General features: G+C 48.1%; 1 protein-coding gene across 2 annotated transcripts in view; it reads left to right on the top strand.

Annotated features, from left to right (window-relative positions):
- Positions 1 to 4,320: 4,320 nt before the first annotated feature.
- The window catches only part of LOC117353427 (cytochrome P450 2D15-like), a 99,351-nt gene continuing 91,497 nt past the window's right edge, over positions 4,321 to 12,174 (top strand). For both annotated transcript variants that reach the window (XR_004537936.1, XM_033929346.1), the window contains exon 1: positions 4,321 to 4,720. Coding sequence is in view for 1 of the 2 variants with exons in the window: in XM_033929346.1 (XP_033785237.1) it covers positions 4,529 to 4,720 (192 nt within the window). In the remaining variant the exon portion in view is untranslated. The remainder of the gene's footprint in view (positions 4,721 to 12,174) is intronic.

Here is a 12,174-nt window from a genome sequence, read left to right as displayed (position 1 = left end):
CCAGGCTGAGACCGAACTGCTGGTGCAGGAGGTCCACACTCACCACTAGCGCCTCTTCTCGCCCCACGGAGAAAGACTCGGGGCATACTCTAAGAGCAAGCTGTGGACCGAAATTGCTCACCGCCTCAATGCAGTCCACTACCATAAGCGGGATGTGGAGGACTGCAAGAAGAAATGGCGAGCCATTAAAAGGGAGGTGCGAGCAAAGGTGGGGAACCGGCCTCCGGATGGAGACATGTCAGACCTCAGCCCCATGGAGTAGCTGGTGCTGAGCTTTGTATCACTATCCTCCACCTGGGCACCCAGGACACCTCAGCTGCCCCACCTGCACAGCCTTCTGGTAAGTACCTGTCCTCATCCCCAGTCTCACAGCTATGTCCCATATTCTGAGAGCCCTCTCTTTCATCCGCCTTCCTCTACCCCTCTATTGGGCCAGTGAGTACACCTGCTGTTCAGTCCTTCACATAACACCTGTTTGGTACTGTTGATGCCACAGCATGGAATTAGAGTCCACCACCCTTATACTCACAAATTGGAGCATTTGCTATGATCAGCAGGTGTGGTCACGTAAGGTGTCTGCACATACACTACGTTCATCCCCTTCATACTGTCACCAACACACCGCCCTATGGTTGCTGGCTATGTGGTACTACACCTTTGGGATGCGTGTTACTGGCAACTCATCTCACCTACACATAGGTCGCGCACCTGTGCTATGTGGTGACATCTATATGCGCTTTTCCCCTATGTAGATGCCAGCTCTGATGAGGAGCTGCCCTGCAGTAGTGGCATGGACACATCAACTCCGCAGGATGAGCCAGCTACAGTCAGCCAGCAGGAGCTTCAGGGGTCCCAGCACACCCTCACACAGGAGCCTGCGAGTGGAGCTGAGGACCTTCCAATTCTCCCACCACCTGAGCAGTTTGCCACTGTGGTTGGCGAGACTGAAGACGGCAGTGAGGGAGGCCAGGCTGGCCACTGGAGGGCACCCAGTCGCCAGCGTCGACACCTGGTTCGATTGGCCCAGAAGCTACTGGGCCAGAATCTGACTCTGGAGGGGTATCGCCAGCAGAAGCTCCAGCTGCTGAGAGAGGCTGTGGAGGCGAAACTGCAGGGAGTGGAGGCCAAAAGGGAGACGAATGACCTTCTGCGTCAGCTTGTGCATACCAACACTGCCATCGTTGGCAAGCTGGAATGTCTCCGCAATGAGCTGCGAGCTGCACACCGTACCCCCTCCACAAGCCACCACACTGATGAGGTGCGTTCACCACCCTCCAGCATTGGCTCAGTGCCAACTGGCCACAAAGCCACACAGAAAACCACGGGGCCTGTTCCACGCTTGCCTTCCTCGGCTCCCTTAAGATGGCCAGCGTTTGACCACAACACAACCTCCAGCATTGAGAGTGGCAGCTCAGACACTGATGTGGCGCCAGTTGTTCCAGAGGCCACATCTCTACCTAGAGGGGGAGCTGGGAGGGCTGTCAGGGGCCGTGGGAGACCACGTGGGCGAGGGAAGGGGAAGTAGGTGGGGGCTGCAGTTGTTTGTGTATGGGGTGGGGGTGGGTTTGGTGAGGAAGTGTGTATGTAGGGGTGGTGTTTTGCACATTATGTGGGATAATAAAGGTGTTTTTGGAGAGGAACCTATTGTCAGTGCTGTTTTCCAGCTTCAGTTTATGTACACTGAAGCTGACTTGGTTTTGCAGTCCAGTTAAATGGCACTGGACTGATATAGTGTCAGGTTGCTAGGGTACACCATCCATGTCACACAAAGTGGGTCTGTATTAGATGGTGCCTGGCATTGAACCCTTCGTGGGCGGCACTCTGTTCAGCTCTGCAGTGTGGGGGTAGAGAGGGCTCGTCATCGTCAGCATCAGGTTGTTGCTGTGGGGGATCCGGCAGTGGCAGCTGTTTGCGTAGTGCAAGGTTATGCAACATGCAGCATGCCACAAAGATGTGAGCCACCTTCTCAGGCCTGTACAGCAGCTGGCCCCTCGAGTGATCCAGGCATCTGAAGAGGTTTTTTTAACTGGCCAAATGATGCTCCTGGTGGCTCTGTGACACCGGTTGTATTCCTCCTCAGCTGCAGTATGAGGATGGACAATCGGAGTCATCAGCCAGACTCGCTGCGGATACCCCCTGTCACCTATCACACATAGAGAGAGAGAGAACAATGATGAGTGGCAGTGAGTTGCAGGTGCAGGAGGAGAGTGTTGGGGTGGGGTGGGGGGGAAAAGGGTAGCTGTGTCCCTGAGGTGCTTAACAAGAAGCCAAGCCACGTTGAACTCCTCCTGGGTTGCTCTCCTGTGGAGGCCGCAATGTTGCACTATATAGGAGTCGTGTGTGGAACCAGGGTATCGGGCACACAAATCCAGGATCTCTCCCTCTGAATTGCACACCACCTCCATATTCATGGAGTGGAACGCTTTCCTATTCCGGTAACTGACCTCATCCGCCCGAGGGGGTCTCAGGGCAATTTGAGTGCAGTCTACCACTCCGATGACGGAGGGGAATTGTGCCACATTGTAGAACCGCCTCATACTGTCCTGTAGGGCCTGGGGAATGGTGGGGAAGGAGATGTAGTCACGGGTGTGGGTTAGGAAGGCATTAAGAAATTGGGTGAGGCAGTTGGAAATGGCAGGTTGAGTGAGCCCAGTGCTGGAGGCCAATACAGACTGGAAGCTCCCAGTTGCCAGGAAAGCGAGGGCTGTTGTTACTTTTAGATGCACTGGGATTGGGTAATTACGGCGAGTGGGAGCCTGTAGCAGGGGCTGCAATTGGAGGCAGAGATCCTGGATGGTGGCCTTGTCGAATCGGTATCGCTCCACACACTGCTGGTCGGTGAGCTCAAAGAAACTGGAGCGCCCCCTAAACTGCCTCCTACGGTGCACTCGATGTTGGGGGTCTGTCATTCTCCATCTCCTAATGCAGAAGGAGTTCCACAGCAACGACCACATTGATCCCTTCCATGGGCCACACGGAAAGCACCTGGCAAAGAAAGCAGAGCTCATTACAGGCTAAACAGGCCCCAGCCAGGCGGTCAACCCACAGCCCCTCCCTCCAGGGATTGAGACAGGTGGTGAAACAGCCAACTCATGCCACACAATAGAGACCACAGTGCATGAGTAAGCTGTAATAGATGTAAGAGAATGAGCTGGTGATGGTGATAGGAGGTAGGATGAGAGAGGGTTGTTTGCAGAGGTGGATGAAACGTGAGGTGACACACAGCAGTGAGAACATACGTGGGGAAGTTGAGATAGAGATGGTGGGAGTGAGGGGGTATACAGACACGATATTACACACTCTTTCCTTACCTGTAGACTGCACGACACACGCTGGAATAGCTTAGTCGTTGTGAAAGCAGGTCTAAGTCAAAACGCTACTTTGAACGTACTGAGCAAACTGATGTGGCTTTGGCTATCGTATTTGTACATTTGGGGCCTAAACCCGCCCTCGGACCGCCCCCGGAATGCCCCCAATTTGGACGACTTACGTTCGACGTTTTGTGGCGTGGGACGTGCAGCTGGCCGACCTTTGATTATGGTTACTTGTACGTTTTGCTGCGTAATACGTCCAAACCCTGACTTGTGCGCTTTTTTAGACGTTTTTCTGTTTTGATTATTACCCCCATAGTATTTCCCTGTCCCTGGAAGGATTGTAATCTGTTTGTACATGAAGCAATGAAGGTGAACTGACTTGCCCAAGGTCACAGGACATGGCAGCAAGATTGGAACTAGGTGTTGCTGGTTGTCAGCCTGACACTCTAATTCAGGGGTTCTTAACTTGTTTAACAAAACCCTCACACCCATTCCTAAACCACAAGTCCATAAGTGACTATTGACAGCTGTATATGTCACTGTCAGCTGCTAGCAGTGCTAATTGCTAAGATATACAGTAGCTTCAAAACAGTAGCACACAAAGTTATACTGTACTACCAACAACTGTCCTAATAACTGCATTTATTCTGTCTAGAAAGTTTCAGTAAATTGCCTCCGATTTCAAGACTCTTCTCCACTCCTCTGTCTGAGCTCTTCCTGCAGCCTTTCGGGGTCCAGGCATCACTAGTTAAGAATCTCTGATCTGAAACAAAAACATTTCTCCAGCTTTTGTGCGTGCTGCCCTTCCACCAGATAAAATCCTGGAGCCAGGCCTATAAGTACAGTTTTAACACAACCAAAATAACCGAGTTAAACACACAGCACAAAGTTTTAGTAAGCAGCAGCACAAGAGAGAATGTGAAAACTGAAACTGAAGAATCTTGCACAAAAATGCATGCTGAAATTACAATAGCGTTTTGGTTCAGGACGAGGCTGTTCTGTAACTTTATAGCATGTAAATTAACTGGGAGGTAATGGTTCTTCCCCTTGGCAAGATCTTAGCAAACTATCTGCTTTTCCAATCAATCTCACCCGTTATTAAACGGATGCAGAGGAACTAGTCAACAAGCTAAAGCTGTAGCAAGGCAGAGGGAGAAAACTAGCTCAGGAAGAGAAAGAAAACAGAGGAAAGAGACAAAAGAGGTACAGTGCACATGGAGCTGCTGTCCTCCTGCTGTAACAATGTCACCTTCCTGGGCATCTTCCTCACCGTCTTTGTCCTGCTTTTGGACTTCATGAAGCGCAGGAAGACCTGGAACCGCTACCCCCCAGGACCCTCGTCAATTCCCTTCCTAGGAAACATGCTCCAGGTGGATTTTCGCCAGCCCCTTGTCTCGTTTAAACAGGTTAGTTTTTGGGGGTTTTAATGCTACACTATCTTGCTAACTCTCATTTACTGGGTTCGAGAGGAACTAGGGGTTTGTGTTTGAGTTGGTAGTCTAATACTACTAATTATTTCTATAGCACTGTACATTCTAATACACAATAGACAGTCCCTGCTCAGAAGGGCTTACAATCTAATTTAGGCCTAGATTCACTAAACCTCCAAACCATGTGCGATTTGTTTTCATTTGCATGCCGTCTGACAAATTCACTAAAGGCCTGCATGCAAATGAGGACAATCGTTAACACACACCCTACCCATGGCCAGGATCACTAGAGAGTGATCCCCACTCATGCGCACATCCTGACAGTAGTGACAGGAAAAGCAGCCTCCTGTCACTGCTGTCAGGGCTCAGCCCCGATCTCTCCTGTCTGCCCTGCTCTTCCCAGATCTCTCTTGCCTGCTCCCGGACTCTCCTGCTTTCTTCCGCCATTCCCTGCAGTGCAAGCATGTGGTTTTAAAGTGGGCCTGCACTACGGGGAATGGCGGCAGAGAGCAGGAGAGTCCGGTGAGTATGCATGAGAGATCGGGGCAGAGCAGGGCAGGCAGGAGAGCCTACACTAGCCCCACCCACTGGCCCAACATACCGGCCCTGCCGGACACCCCCCAGGCCCCGATCTGTCCTACCTGCCCTGCTTTGCCCTGATCTCTCCCTCACCCTCCCTCGGCACGGCACGGCCCTCATCCCCCTCCCGGCATGGCCCACCCCCCCCACCCCCACACACAAAAAAGTTGGGAGCAGGAGGGGTGCTCAGTCCCTCCTGCTCTTAGGCCTCCCACCCTCCCGGCACACTCCCCCACACACACACACCAAAAAGTTGGGAGCAGAAGGGGTGTTCAGTCCCTCTTGCTCCTACCCCCTGGCCCATCCCTGGTCGGCCCAGGCGGTCGGGCCCGGCCCACCCACCACGGTATCTTTAAAATAGTTGGGAGCAGGAGGGGTGCCCGGTCCCTCCTGCTCCTTCCAACAAGGCTCCCATCTTCGGGAGCAGGAGGGGTGCCCAGACCCTCCTGCTCCTACTTCGATCTTCGGGAGCAGGAGGAAAGTCCTCCTGCTTCTGCTTCCCGGGCCACCACTGTGCAATAGCGGCCTTAGGCCCCGCCTCGGCACATAATATAATGCACAGGGAGGGGCCTAAGGCACTGATTGGCTGAGGCACTTCGGGCCCCTCCCTGGATGGAGCCTGAGGTGCCTCAGCTAATCAGTACCTTAGGCCCCTCCCCGTACATCAGATGATACGCTGGGGTGGGGGCTAAGGCTGCTTATGCGCAGCAGCGGCCCGGGGAGCAGGAGGACTTTCCTCCTGCTCCCAAAGATCGGAGTAGGAGCAGGAGGGTCCGGACACCCCTCCTGCTCCTGAAGATGGGAGCCTTGTTGGAAGGAGCAGGAGGGACCGGGCACCCCTCCTGCTCCCAACTATTTTAAAGGGTCCAGGGTGGGTGGGCCGGGCCCGACTGCCTGGGCCAACCAGGGGTGGGCCGGGGGGATGGGAGGCCTAGGAGCAGGCGGGACCGAGCACCCCTCCTGCTCCCAAACTTTTGGTGCCGAGGGTGGGTGGGCCATGCTGGGAGGGGGCGAGGGCCATGCCGGTTGGGGGTGGGGGGATGGCGTGCTTGGGGGGCGCCTTTGTGTGTGGGGGTACATTTTTTTGACAGGCCTGCCTGTCTTTTATTCATTTTTTTTTTTTTAGGGGGGCAGATATTTTGTGTGTGTAATACATGCAAAATATCTGTGCCATGGAAAAAAATGAATAAAAAAGACAGGCAGGCCTGTCAAAAAACCTACAGATCTGACGGTAACTCGGTTACCGACAGGTCTGCAGCAATCGGGTTTGCTAATAGTAAAACCCGATTCAAAATAGCCAAGCAATTGTTAGTGAATCAATCGCTTGGCTATTTTGCATGGAGTTTTGCTAATTTGCATGGGAGGATCGCTACATGCTTTAGTGAATGGGGTTGGAGGGAAATTTGGTCGCATAGGGCTCGTAAACCGATTGGTACATGATCGGTTTGCTTAGTGAATTTGGGCCTTAGACTGGACATTTCAGGGTTGGGTAGATTATAGTGGGTCTAGGTATCTGACAGCAGTAAGTGGGAGTTAAGAGTTGAAAGCAGTTTGGAAAAAGTCAAAGGAATTGATATGACAGTACAGCACAAACCAAAGTCCATGAAATTACATTACATTACATTACATTACATTACATTCGGGATTTCTATTCCGCCATTACCTTGCGGTTCAAGGCGGATTACAAAAGGTTAGTTTAAGGACAGGATTACAATGAATTAAAGAATTACAGAATTACAGAGTTAGAGAATTACAGAATTACAGAATTACAGAATTGCATGAATTATAATGAATAGCTAGGTAGGTAAGATGTAGATCTTAAGGGCTTTTAGAGGTCGTGTTGTTATTGCTGTTTTAGGAATTTCTTGAAAAGTGTGGTTTTTATTTCTTTTCTGAACGTCTTATAGTCTGGGGTTGTCATCAGAAGGTTGGATATCTGGTTGTCTAGTCTTGCAGCCTGTGTGGCTAGGAGGCCGTCATATTGTTTTGTTCTTTTTACTTCTTTGGATGGGGGGGGTATGAATGGGGAGTGCGTTTTTCTGTGTCTGGTGTTGGTTGCTTGGATGAGGCGATTGTTCAGGTATGATGGGCTGTCTCCGTGTAGGGTTTTATATAATATGCAGTAGAATTTGAATTGGATTCTTTCTTGGATTGGGAGCCAGTGTGAGTTGATGAAGGCCTCAGTGATGTGGTCGTGTTTTCTCAGTGAATAGGCGAGTCTTAAGGCTGTATTTTGGATTGTTTGGAGTTGTCTTATCGTATTTGCTGGACATGGGAGGAATAGTATGTTACAGTAGTCCAATATGCCTAGTATCAGGGATTGTACTATAAGTAGGAATTGTGTACTTTCAAAGAATTTTCGGACTTGTCTCAGGTTTCTCATGATTGCGAATGATTTTTGAGTTGTTTTGTTTATTTGCGGTTGCATTGTGCAGCATCTGTCTATGGTCATGCCTAGTAGTTTTATGGTTGTTTGGATGGGATATTTGGTTGCGTTTATGTCTAGTATGGTTGTGGTTTGGATCTTGTCGTTTTCTAGGAGGATGAATTTGGTTTTGTCTTGGTTGAGTTTAAGTTTGTGATTTTCCATCCAGGTTGTGACTGCTTCCAGTGTTTGGTGAAGTTCGTCTGTCATGGTTGGTTTGGAATGATCGTATGGGATGAGGATGGTGATGTCATCCGCATAGCTATAGGATGTTATGCCTATATTATCCAGATGAGTTCCTAGAGAGGCAGTGTATAGATTGAAGAGGGTGGGGGATAGTGGAGATCCTTGTGGTACGCCGCAGGGGTTTGACCAGGATTCTGATTTTTCTTTGTTTGATTTTACACTGTAGGTTCTGAGTTTTAGGAATCCTTCGAACCATGTGTATACTTTATCTGAGATGCCTATTGCATCTAAGATCTGTAGAAGGATGTTGTGGTCTACTAGGTCGAATGCCGCCGATAGGTCCAGTTGTATGAGTAGCATTTTTTTTCCTGTACTAAGTTGTTGTCTGACGGTATCCATGAGGGAGCCTAGTAATGTCTCTGTGCTGAAGTTTGTTCTGAATCCTGATTGCATGGGGTGGAGTAGGTTGTGGTCCTCTATGTAATTGGTGAGGAGTTTGGCTACTAGGCCTTCTATAATTTTGACATATAGCGGAATTGAGGCTATAGGTCTATAGTTAGCTGGGAGGTTTTGTGGTGCCTTTGGATCTTTTTGGATTGGGGTGATGACGATTTCGCTGAGGTTGTCAGGGAATGTGCCCTCTGTGAGCGTGAATTGGATCCATTGTAGAGTTGTGGTGCGGAACTTTACACTAGAGGTGGTAAGGAGATATGAGGGGCAATGGTTGAGGTCACAGGAGGCATGGCTGTATTTTTTGTAGAATTTGTTGAATTCTGACCATTGTATGTTTGGGAATTGAGTCCAAATTCTGTCTGCTGCGATTGCCTCTTTTCCTGTAGGGTGGATTGTGATTGGATTTTGCTTGGATGGGTTGAGGATGAGTGTGGCTCTGGTGTTGGTGATTTTATTCTTGAAATGTTCTGCTAAGAGGGTAGGTGATGGCAGAGGTGTGTTCGTGGTGGTAGTGTGTGGTTTGGTGTCTGTTAATTCTTTCAGGATTTGGAAAATTTTTTTGGAATCTTGTGTTTCTGTGCCTATGAGCTTGGTATAGTAACTTTTCCTCTTGTCTTTTAGTCGGTTTTTGTATAGTTTGTTGATTTTTTTCCAGTCGGTTTTTGTTTGTTCTTGGTTCTTTTTTCTCCATTTTCTTTCTAATCTTCTACACTGTCTTTTGAGTTGGAGTAATTCATTATCAAACCATTGGTCTGATTTCCTGCTGATTCTGGTTTTGGTTTGTAGGGGTGCCAGGTTATCAAGGATGTTGGTGGATACATTTTTCCAGTGGGAGATGAAGTTTTTTGGGTCGCAGTCTTGGATGGTTTCGTCTACCTTTGACCAGAAGATGGTTGGGTCGATATGTTTGCGTGAGGTATATGTGGTTTTTTTTGATTGAGGTGTGAATTTGGTTTTGGTCCAATTGATATTGAAGTTATAGATGTAGTGGTCTGACCATAGGGATGGGGACCATGTTCCGTTAGGAGTTTGGATTTCTTGATTGGATGGTTGGTGAGACATGAATGCTGCAATGTCCAGTTGATGACCTTTTTCATGCGTGGTTTGTGGGTTTAGGATCTTGAAGGATAATGCATTGAGGAAGGATAGACAGTTGTTTGCTGGTATGGAGGTTGGGTCTTCTAGGTGTAGGTTTAGGTCTCCTAGTATGAGGTTAAAATCAGCTGTTAGTGAATTTTGGTAGATGAAGTTTTCAAATTCGGGTCTCACAGTGGTCCAGTTTCCTGGTGTTATGTAGCAGAGCAGGCAGTTTAGAGGGTTTTTTTGTGTTGTGTTTGTGAGTTGGCACGCTAGGAAATCCATTTGTGGAGTGGATACTTTCTCGAGTATGTTTAGAGTTATGGAGTTTTTGAATATTATTGCTAGTCCTCCTCCTCTTTTTTTCTCTCTGCAGGTTACTGTTATTTTGTATCCCGGCGGGCATACTTCTTTTATTCTAGGGTCTGTGTCTGAGGTTAGCCAGGTTTCAGTGAGGAATAAGCAGTCAAGTTTTTCTGTTGTTATCCAATTTTTTATGTTTTCTGTTTTGGGTCCTAGAGATCTGATGTTGACATAGGCACATGTAAGGGAGGTCGTGTTTGTCTGTGGAATGTAAGTTGTTTCCGGGTATATGAGTGTTGTTGTGGTTGTTTGAGGTTTTGTTTTCGGGGGTGTTGATCTTCTTCTCCAGATAACTTTCATAGTGCTCAGGCATGCAAAAAGTTTAGAGTCTACCGCTATAAATTACCAGTGAGATTTGTAGTCAATATTTAAAATGATTTATGCAGTTCACTTTTGGAGGAACCATAACTACTGTGCGAACTGAAAAATTCATGTCCAGCCATAAATTATATGGATTAAGCTGCTGTGCAGTATTTTAGGGAACAAGATAAAACCAAGATTTTCAGGATCTCCATTGAACAGTATTGATTGAGATTCTGGTAAAACAGGATTTTTCGTGATCCGGCCACCTTAACAGCAGACCTCATCTTTTTTTTTTTTTTTAATTGCCACTGCTACTATGCATTTAGGTGGAGCCCCCTACCATGCCTTCTTTCCTTCTCTGCCGGTCTGACCACTCAGGAAGAGAAGAGCAGGTCATAACGGGCAGAGGAGAAGACGTTCAGCTGGGGGACTCCGTGCAGAATGACAACCAGAGGGGCAGTTAAAATAGGCTGTAGTTTATCCAGGCAGTGGGAGAAAAACCAACAACAACCCAGCAACACTTTGGATTTAAATGGTGATTTTTAGCAACCTGGTCAAACTTATTTAAACTAATTACTAGGCAAGTGAATGTTATTTTTTTTTTTCCAGTTTATGAATTATTTTCAATCTTATTCATTGTTTTGCCACTTGTTTTTGTTTTGTTCTATTTCTATCATTTAAATTTCTCCAGAATTCTTTTGTTCAACGGTTCCTCCTTCTGCATCTATTCCTTTCTCTCCTCTCTTCTACCTTCCAAAGTACTTAGTTCAATACAGTCTTGTTAGAAAGTTTATTTTTTATTTTTCCTCTATCTCTACTTTTCACTTCTTTATTACTCTCCAGGTACTTTAGTTAGATTGTGAGCCTTCGGGACAGTAAGGGAATTTCTAAGTACCTTTTCTTACTTATAATTTTAATGTATATTTTCTGTAAACCGCTTAGAACTTAACGGATGTAGCGGTATATAAGAAATAAATTACATTACATTAGTGTCTTTTATACAGTTCAGCAAGGATGTAGCTGCTCCTTCTTCCATAACTGTTTCTAAACCTGCAGCAGGAGAAGATCAGCACCTTCTGGCTGAACTAATATGTGAGACTGTCGAAAAGGTGGAATCTGTCTTCTGCCAGAAAATGTTTGTGTTTCAAGGTTACAGGACTCCAAGGTGCACCAGATAATTGCCCTCTCCCCATGTTCCTTGGAAGTGAGTTGTTCAACCTTAACAGAAAAGCCTAACCCAGAGTGTGAATTAATTTCAGGCATTCTGTAAATCAGGGGTGTCCAACCTTTTGGCTTCCCTGGGCCGCATTGGCCCATAAAAATGTTTCTGGGGCTGCGCAAACGCAGCAAGACAGAGGAGGGAGCTGGCAAGACGGTAAACACCCGGGGGCAGCAGAGGAAAACACTGCATCACCCTCGACCGGGGTCGCACAAAATACTTCACAGGGCCGCAGGTTGGACACCCCTGCTGTAAAAGAAGTGCAACAGACCTCTGCCTGCTGTCATGCCAGCTGCATTATGGTTTTGCTTTTCAGATGGCTTTGAGCGATACCTGAGTGCACCTCGCCCCCCTCATTTTGGCTCCAGCAAAATGAGGCCTCCTTTATATAATAGGATCAAGAATCAGTTGACAGAACTCCTTGGGAGTAAGAGCATCCTGGCCTCCTAAACGTAGAGGGCTAGGGCAGGGTGCAGAACGCTCCAACAGCACAGTAATAAATACCGTGTCGGGAGCGATTTAAATTTATAGGGTGATGCTCAGCACAATAGCATGCAAATTATATGCATGCTATTTGTGCGGAGCAGCTCTGGTAAAAGGGGGAAGAACTGTGCCTGCCACTTGCACTTGCTCAGAAGAGCAGATAGGCACAGCTCTATCCCCCCTGCTCACTAACCCCCCCTCAAAAAAAACAACCCCTCTTCTCCACCCCCCGCGATCAGCTGGCAAGCACCTGTGCCACAATCAGCTGAGCCGGCAGGGGAGAAAACAAAGAACCCCTATCAGCTGAGCCAGTGGCGTAGTGAAGGTGAGAGGCATCCCTCC

This window comes from Geotrypetes seraphini, chromosome 2 (genome assembly GCF_902459505.1).
Source record: "Geotrypetes seraphini chromosome 2, aGeoSer1.1, whole genome shotgun sequence".
In the NCBI taxonomy this organism is placed as follows: domain Eukaryota; kingdom Metazoa; phylum Chordata; class Amphibia; order Gymnophiona; family Dermophiidae; genus Geotrypetes; species Geotrypetes seraphini.
The sequence above is the reverse complement of the archived record's forward strand: the minus strand, read 5'-3'. Positions and strand labels throughout refer to the sequence as shown.